General features: G+C 38.6%; 1 protein-coding gene across 2 annotated transcripts in view; it reads right to left on the bottom strand.

Moving 5' to 3' along the window:
- Positions 1-478: 478 nt before the first annotated feature.
- LOC121374603 overlaps positions 479-9,072 on the bottom strand; it is a 33,894-nt gene continuing 25,300 nt past the window's right edge. For both annotated transcript variants that reach the window (XM_041501710.1, XM_041501718.1), the window contains exons 4-6: positions 8,009-8,047; positions 6,135-6,189; positions 479-1,248 (exon numbers count right to left, since the gene is read on the bottom strand). In XM_041501710.1, the coding sequence (XP_041357644.1) occupies positions 1,203-1,248; positions 6,135-6,189; positions 8,009-8,047 (140 nt within the window). In that variant the 3' untranslated portion in view covers positions 479-1,202. The remainder of the gene's footprint in view (positions 1,249-6,134; positions 6,190-8,008; positions 8,048-9,072) is intronic.

The raw sequence follows: 9,072 nt of genomic DNA, 5'->3' as shown, positions 1-9,072 counted from the left end.
AATAGTAAAAAATATGCGTTAGTGTTTAAAAACTAGGGTATGTCCCTTTAAAAGTAATAATTTTGATGTTCAAAAGACGAACTAGAAAGAAAATCCATGTTTGTATTCTAAACTGAACTGTTAAAAACGTCGGAAATATAGCAGCCCACTCTGGTTAAGTATTTATTTTTGAAATGCGACACAATCAAGGAAATCATCTTCATCATATACTGACTTACCCTAACTTGCCTGAACCTCTTTTGGATCTTGGCACGTTAATAAAGTAACAGTGACTTACCCTAACCCATTTAAGGCCTCGTATCGTTTTTACTGGCAAAAAAAAAAAAAAAAAGCACAATAACGCGCGGACATATTTATATCGAAATAATATGTAGCATGCCGATATCATTTCGTCGGCCAAAAACTACGTTTTTTACCCTCCTCCAGAGCTCGAAGTTAACATTTATATCTTTATGCATAGTGAGTCAAAACTAAGAAAAACGGGAGCAAAATATTTTATTTTAGGAGCAAAACGTTGATGGATGAAAAAATATATAAATAACACAAATTTACAACAACCTACTGGTTATGTAGTACTATTGCCCGTGTATAATGCACTGTGTTTAGAAGCTATTTATCATGTTTTTGCCGTGCACAGTTCAATTAAAATGACCTTGTATTAATTTTCCGTGCATCAAATTGAATCGAGTGAACTTCATCAGTTTTGATAAACAAGATAATAGACTAATAAATGGTCAAAGTTCAGGTAGCATCATGCAACTAAAGCAATTTATTAATGCACAAACATCAATTTATGGTAAAGATAAATATATGCGCCTCCCCCCCCCCCCCCCCCCCCCCTTCCTCTCCCCTAGAAGTTGTGCACCCCACTTCAGATCTTGTTCGTGCAGACCTGCATATGCGCCAGAACATACATAGGCACACACAGACGCGCGCACGCACACACACACACACACACACACACACACACACACATATATATATATATATATATATATATATATATATATATATATATATATATACATACACACACTCACACGCACACATAGACACTCACACGTATACGCATACACACATAGGTGAAATAGAGATTGGACACCGTATTCAGTGGAAAAAACAAAGTGTCCTGTTTTCACTATAAACATGTTTTTGGTCAGTCTTTATAAGATGGCCGAGTGAAAACCGCCTTCAGAGTTGACCTAGTTGAAGAACATGGACGAAGTGATCTGCAGGTTCGCGGCCAGTCTGTAAAACAAAAACTGCTTCATTGGAAAATCAAAATTAATGACCGAACGTTTACATCAAAGTAGAATTTTACTAATTGACAAACACAACGTAAGTTTTGGTTATCTTGCAATAAGTGCAGTAAAGTATATAGAGAATACGACATTCATGAGCGGCCATAGATACAGTTTGTGTTACAACGAGTTCTTACTTATCTTCAAAAACCGTGTTAAAATAAATTTATCCTGCAACCATCGTTTCTACTGACAGAATACGATGACGGATAAAGCAAAGTCCTATCCTGCTACTAGCAGGATAGGACTTTTGACGTCTCACACGCATAGCTATATTACAAAATAGCTCATTGGACCTGTACGTCATCGTACAATGTGGATGAAATAACAGAAATAATAGCTTTTCCCCTTAACCTTTATGGTTTGCAGGATAAAGATAATAACTAGTTAAAGACGTCGGATATCTGCTTTATCCTGTTCAGGCCGAATGAGAAATTCAGCTCGGCAGAGCCTCGCGTAATTTTCCATTCTTACATAGATGGTTGAATAAAGTACATTTAGGGAAAAATCAAATTTATATTTGTTTAGGTAATACTCTGTTAGACCAGTTAGTGGTCTGTGACAGTATGCCTTTAAGACATCCAAGGCCGATGATTAATAAATCAATGTGCTCTAGTGGTGCCGTTAAAGAAAACAGGCTTTTACTTTCAATGATTACGCCCGTCGGAACCGGGGACGTGCTTTATCCCCATTCGAGTACGAAAATGATCGATTTTTTGTTTGTCCTACTCTATATAAATAAAGTTAACAAGTTGGCTTGTATCCATGGATAGGCCCCTACTTGAGTAAATGGGACATATGATATGAATAGTGTTATGAGTTGGTATAATATATTAATACCGGTTCCAGGTCAAACAACAGTAATGTGCCACTATCAGGGGCGTAACTAGACTTTTGAAATGTGTACTCAAGAAAATAGCGAAACCACTCAAAATCGTGCCATTCAGTCACTAGTAATTCCAATCTGTAAAACTTATTTTCTTACAAAAACTTGTATTGGTCAAATTCGTATGACGTCATTACGACTGTCATATCTCAAGAGCTGAGCTAGGTTTGTACCCACTCCTGGACCCATATTCACAAAAAGGTGTAAATTTACGTCTACGACTAGCACTTACGTCTGCCGTAGATTTACGTTTACGTGCAAGAAGCACCTTATTCTCAAAAACGGCCGTAAATGTAAACGTAACTTAGTTGGACGTAAATCTACGAGTTAACACTCTCACTGGAGTAATTAATAAAAACACATTAGAAACTATGGCTACCGAGTAAATAATAAATGCGCAAAACGCAATTTTGTTTGTCGTCTACTAACAATAACATCGCGAACAGTGAACCATGGCATTTTGGTATTGGTGGGGATCGCGTTTTTGGAACAACAGGACAAAAAAAGATATGTTCAATGGCCGAGTCGAAAACATCCGTTCGATCACCAACAAAAATATGTTCAATCCGTGGGCGTTCGCCATCGCAAACTGCTTCATTTATTGGAAATGCTGCTAGTTTCCGTAAATAATAGTAAATAACGGCGATCGTGCTTGATTTATTATATGTACACAACTTACGTGTAGCGTTAGTTGCAACCTGAGGCACTCTTATATTTACGTCCAACTTTACACGTAACTTACGTTTTCGTCGTTTCGTGAATAGCTCTTCAGTCGTAGATTTACGTTTACGTGTAAAACTAGGGTTACGATGTTTTGTGAATATGGGTCCTGGACCCATATTCACAAAATATCGTAAGCCTAGTTTTACACATAAACGTAAATGTACGACTGAAGAGCTATTCACGAAACAACGAAAACGTAAGTTACGTGTAAAGTTGGACGTAAATATAAGAGTGCCTCAGGTTGCAACTAACGCTGCACGTAAGTTGTGTACATATACTACTCAAAAGAATTTAAGGGTCAGACGATATTTTCGACATTATTTTCTGAATGTCAATTATATTAGCTAGACCATAATGTCACGCATGGTATTGTTCCATTTTGACGAAAGTGGGTCTAAGCAACCCATAAATGAATTAAAATCCACTGTCATTGACACTGTCGACTAGTTCTAATGGCGAAAACATGCTTACATTTGCACGTAAATTAGGGCGAAAGGTCTGCTAAGTGCCCATAACTTGCTTTTTCACAAAGCGCTTCATTTGCACGCTTTGCACGTGTATTCCATGTTCCCAATGCTGAATTTCCGTATAATTGGAGCTTGCGTTCGTGTACGGTGCACACTCCAAATTCGACAATGGTACGACTTCAACTGACTATCGAAGATCGAGGAAGGGCTATTGCTTGGCTTCAGGATGGCAATACGCAAAGAAATGTTGCTCTGAGACTTGGTGTCAGTCAGAGTGTCGTTGGCCGACTGTGGCAACGGTACCAAGCAACGAATTCTGTTCAAAATCGTCCACGTTCGGGAAGACCCCGAAGCACTACAAATAGAGAGGACCGCTACATCACCAATATGGCTCTACGTCAACGCACAACCACTGCACGCCGATTACGTGACAATCTGCGGACTGCGACTGGAACTCGAGTGTCTGATCAAACCATACGCAATCGTCTGAGAGCCAATAATCTACGCTGCCGTCGCCAGGCTGTTCGACCACCACTCCTACCACGTCACAGAACGGCCAGACGTCACTGGTGCACACTTCATCTGCGGTGGCAACGTGTTCAGTGGGGTCGAGTGATGTTCACTGATGAGTCCAGGTTTAGTCTCCAGTCCAACGACGGTCGGGTTCGTGTCTACAGACGTCCTGGGGAGCGCTTCGCTGACGTTAACGTTAGACAACGTCACCGGTTCGGTGGTGGCAGCGTCATGGTGTGGGGCGGCATCTCTATCCACCACAGGACCCTTCCCCCCCCCCCCCCCCCCCCTATGTGGTGGATGGCAATCTGAATGGAATCCGCTATCTGAATGAGATTATCCGGCCGTTGGTTCTCCCAGGCCTTCAGCAGATTGGCGGCGGGGCAATTCTGCAGGATGACAATGCCAGACCCCACCGCGCCAGGGTGGTAACGGACTTTCTCAGACAACAAGGTATCGCCAGGATGGATTGGCCAACATATTCGCCTGACTTGGCCCCAATAGAGCACGCCTGGGACGAATTAGGCAGGAGAGTTCGGGATAACCATGCCCCTTCGGCCAACCTTCATGATCTGGGTCAACTTCTTATGGCAGAGTGGCAGGCCATTCCCCAAGAGTTCTTCAGACGTCTGATCAACAGCATGAGGCAACGATGTGTCGAGTGTATTCGCGCCAGGGGTGGATTCACACACTATTAAACGAATGTTCTAATGTGTAAAATCCATGTTTGACAACCTTCAACTTTGACAGCATGTCATGTGACTTTCTTGTATACAGTGACGTTTATTTGTGGGTTTTTTGTAAATATGGAACAATAAATAAAAAATTTGGTGTAGTTTACATCATCAATCTAATACACTCTGAAACTTATTTGGTTATAAATTTTTGACCCTTAAATTCTTTTGAGTAGTATATAATAAATCAAGCACGATCGCCGTTATTTACTATTATTTACGGAAACTAACAGTATTTCCAATAAATGAAGCAGTTTGCGATGGCGAACGCCCACGGATTGAATATATTTTTGTTGGTGATCGAACGGATGTTTTCGACTCGGCCAATTTCTCCTGAGTTATCTTTTCCTTTTTAAGAAATGTCCTCAAGTTCGTACCAAAACGCGGATCCCCACCAATACCAAAATGCCATGGTTCATTGTCCGCAATGTTATTGTTAGCAGATGACAAACAAAATTGCGTTTTGCGCATTTGTTATTTAGCCGGTAGCCATCGTTTCTAATGTGTTTTTATTAATTACTCCAGTGAGAGTGTTAAATCGTAGATTTACGTCCAACTAAGTTACGTTTACATTTACGACCATCTTTGAGAATAAGGTGCTTCTTGCACGTAAACGTAAATCTACGCCAGACGTAAGTGCTAGTTGTAGACGTAAATTTAAACTTTTTTGTGAATATGGGTCCTGTTGTCTGTGGTATAAAGAATGTTACATTTTTACTCCCATATGCAAACTACGGACAACATTATTTTACAACATGCTTTCTCTGAATGCACAAGCCTTGAAAAGAAAAATATTGATTGGCTTCACAAATTATATTATTACATTGGTGAGTTGAATAAAAAACGAAGCACTGTCAATTATCCCATTCATCTTATAAATATAATTAAAAATAAGTATCACAATATTTTAAAAGAAAACCTTATAGCTCCAGCCAAAAGAGATGGATCCAGTAATAAGATGCGAACGTACAAATTATATAAACACAATATTCAACTAGAGCCATATTTATTACACTGTATACATCCAGAACACCGTAAAGCTTTTACTAAATTACGTCACAAATATATATATATTATGCAAAACCAAAATCCAGCCTGTGCTGGTGCGGTATGCAAATTTGTACCTGATTATACATGTATTGCCCATAATTAGTCCTTATTTAGTCATTTTGTTTGATTTTTGTTTATGCATATGTTTTGCATCCAGTTCCGTATGTGGAATGTTTATATGCAATAAAGTTTTTTTCTTTTTTTTCTTTTTATCTTCATGAAACGCAAGCTTTGAATGTCGTTGGGGATTCCCCTAAAGTGGGGCGTTAATACGTAACGTTGAGAATTTAGTGCGATTGTTGAAAAAAAAAGAGTACTCAAATAGCTAAATTGCGTATAAGCAGAAACATTTCGTACTCAAATGAGTACATTGCTTACACGTAGTTACGCCCCTGACTATATTTGACGGGTGGTATGTAAAACGGAAAATGCATGACGTCAAAATATAAACTGTTCTCACTTGGCAACGTTCCAGAAGATAAGTACATAAGCTAACGTCACGTGGGCACGTTCACCTGCAACACAACAAAACACAATGTGATTGTTGTTAGTAGCGGAATATTACAGTATTTAGTAAATAGAGAATACTACATGACTGGCCGTTACATACCATTTATCTTACAACGAGTTATTTTAAAACGTATCTAACGAGCGCGAAAACCAGTTTGATACGTTTTAAAATAACAACTAGTAAGATAAATGGCAACTGAAGGACACGGAAGTACCAGGGAATTTTACCGTATTTTTCGATAGGAATCCAACATAGGTAACGTTAAATGATATCGTATTTACCATTAAGAATTGAAGTTTTGTAGTGAAAAATTTCAAATATACTACAAGGGGCGGGATTTAGCTCAGTCGAGGTGCTTGCGTCGCAGGATCGAATCACCTAGGTGGATCCATTCAGCTGTGCACCACAACTGGACAAAGACCGTGGTATGTGGGGAAAATGCATATAAAAGTTCCTTTGCTGCATTAAAAAATATATATAGCGGGATTCCAAATGTTTGACATCCAATAGCCGATGTTTAATTAATCGATATGCTCTAGTGGTGTCGTTAAACAAAACAAACTTCTTTTTTAAAAATGTATTACATGTTGAATTACAGATGCTTTATCTTAGTTGAGATACCAAATTTTGATATCTTTACATTTAACTGTGTCAAAACAAAGACATAATAACAAAAACACATTCAAATTAATCAATATCAAATATGATTAAGTAATTAAATAACTTGATAATATGAAAATTGTAATGTCCTCGATTCGCCAAGAATCCTTAGCTAATTTAATCAGAAATCACACATGGAATAAATATCATGTTCTCATTAAATAATAACGTGACTTATACTGACTGACGTCGGAAGCACTATAGCTATTCTTTCTCCTCAACTATGAAACTCGGGTGGCTAGCATGCATATATGTGCATGATCGAATTAATAACTGCCCATCCCTCTCCCGGTATTGAAACATGTTTTACATTGACTTGTCTTGGAATGATAATTATTATGTACTCCGTTGCTATCCTAACTTGCATCTTTCGTCTTTATATATATATACAAAATTAAATCTACATCTGATGAGTGAGAGCAATTCAACTCTCTCACGAAACAAGCCTGTCATGTAGAGATAAACATACACTTTTTAACGATATATCTGGCTCCCACACGGTTGAGCACTCTATATTTTTACACTTTTTAAACCCTGGGGCTATTTGAGAGAGAGAGAGAGAGAGAGAGAGAGAGAGAGAGAGAGAGAGAGAGAGAGAGAGAGAGAGAGAGAGAGAGAGAGAGAGAGATATCTTCTCTAAGGTGGTATTTAAGCAGTAGTATTTTATTTGTTATATATCCTTAAAACCCTCCCCCCACACCCCATGTATGTACAACCCCCCCAACAAAAACAACAACAAAAAAAAAACCCAAACAACAACAAACAAACCCCAAACAAACAAACAAAAAACCCAAACAAAAAAACAAACAACTGTTTTAAAATAAATTTGAACGCTTTTTTCACAGACCGAGTAGAAAAACGTCCGCTAGATTGATTTATACACTTCACAGTAAACCAAATGGCTACGTCGGAAACCAATTAAATACTTCGCGAACGTTAGCGAACAGTTGCTGGTTGAACTTAGGGCAGCCAGACCGAGCAGAAAAACGTCTTCAAGACTGGTTTATGGGCTTCACGGTAAACCAAATGGCAACCAATCTAAGTTAAAGATCGTGACAATTGAGCATTATTTCACTCGGACATAAACATGATACGAAATGGAAGCTCGTTTAATATCCTATAAATATTTCAATGCAGATACGGTTAATTAAGACACTACTTACCATACTTTCCTCCTGCGGCTTCGGAGCTTATTACTAACACTGTAAACAAAAAAGAAACATGTACATGATCAACTGAAACATTTGTTAAGCCCCATTGATGGATATCTATTACTACAATCTGATTAAAATTAGCTCCACTATTACACGTGGATCTAACAGCAGCCCGTTGGAGCTCATGTCCAGTTGACCTTTCATTCGACCAATCAGAACCTTACTTGCAAAATCATGCCAGTGATTTGAAAAGAATTTGAAAACATTCAGGATTATGCCGAGGGTATACAAAATGATTCGGGTGAAATACGAAGTATGCCGGAAACTAATTGCAATATAAAATTTTATATAAAATTCGTTTCAAGACGAAAAAAAAAATCCAAAAAATAAATCTGTTTATACTAGTATAAAATCCAGAGTTTATTACTACACTTTACCCCTGTTTTTTCAATGTTGAAATAGACCAACAAGTTCGCCTATTGCATAAATAGTCTCGCCCGATATTTTTAGAATTTATATGCTCCCGAATAACGCTATAAAAGGCGAAGTGCAATTGGTCGATATTTAAATTGTTATTTATAGATGAAATCTTAATGTCACCTGGACATGGGAGTCCACGCAATGCTGTTAGATCTACTGGTCTACCAGTAGAGCTAACTTTAATCAGATTGTCTATTACTACTGCCACTACTACTTTAATCACTTCTGGGGCGTCATGTAGCCCAGTGGCCAGACTCTCGCTTGATGCGCGGTCGGTCTAGAATCAATTCTTGTCACAAACTACCAAATGTTTGGTTTTCCAATAGCAGATGATTAATAAATGAATGTTCCCCAGTATTGTCGTTAAAATAAAATTATTTTTCTCGAGCACACACCTCGGCTATTTAGAATATCTTTCAGAACACTGGGTTAGTGCATGGTTAGTTGTTAGCACTGGTTAGTGAGAGAGAAGTCGGTGTAGTGGTTTTACACCTACCCATTGAGTCATTAAACTCACTCTGGACGGGAGCCGGTACCGGGAGGCGAACCCAGTACCTACTACCTAGCAGTCCACATCACATAGCCCGGTCAGG

The sequence above is a fragment of the Gigantopelta aegis genome, chromosome 1 (genome assembly GCF_016097555.1).
Source record: "Gigantopelta aegis isolate Gae_Host chromosome 1, Gae_host_genome, whole genome shotgun sequence".
Lineage (NCBI taxonomy): Eukaryota > Metazoa > Mollusca > Gastropoda > Neomphalida > Peltospiridae > Gigantopelta > Gigantopelta aegis.
This window is presented reverse-complemented; position numbering and strand designations above follow the sequence as displayed.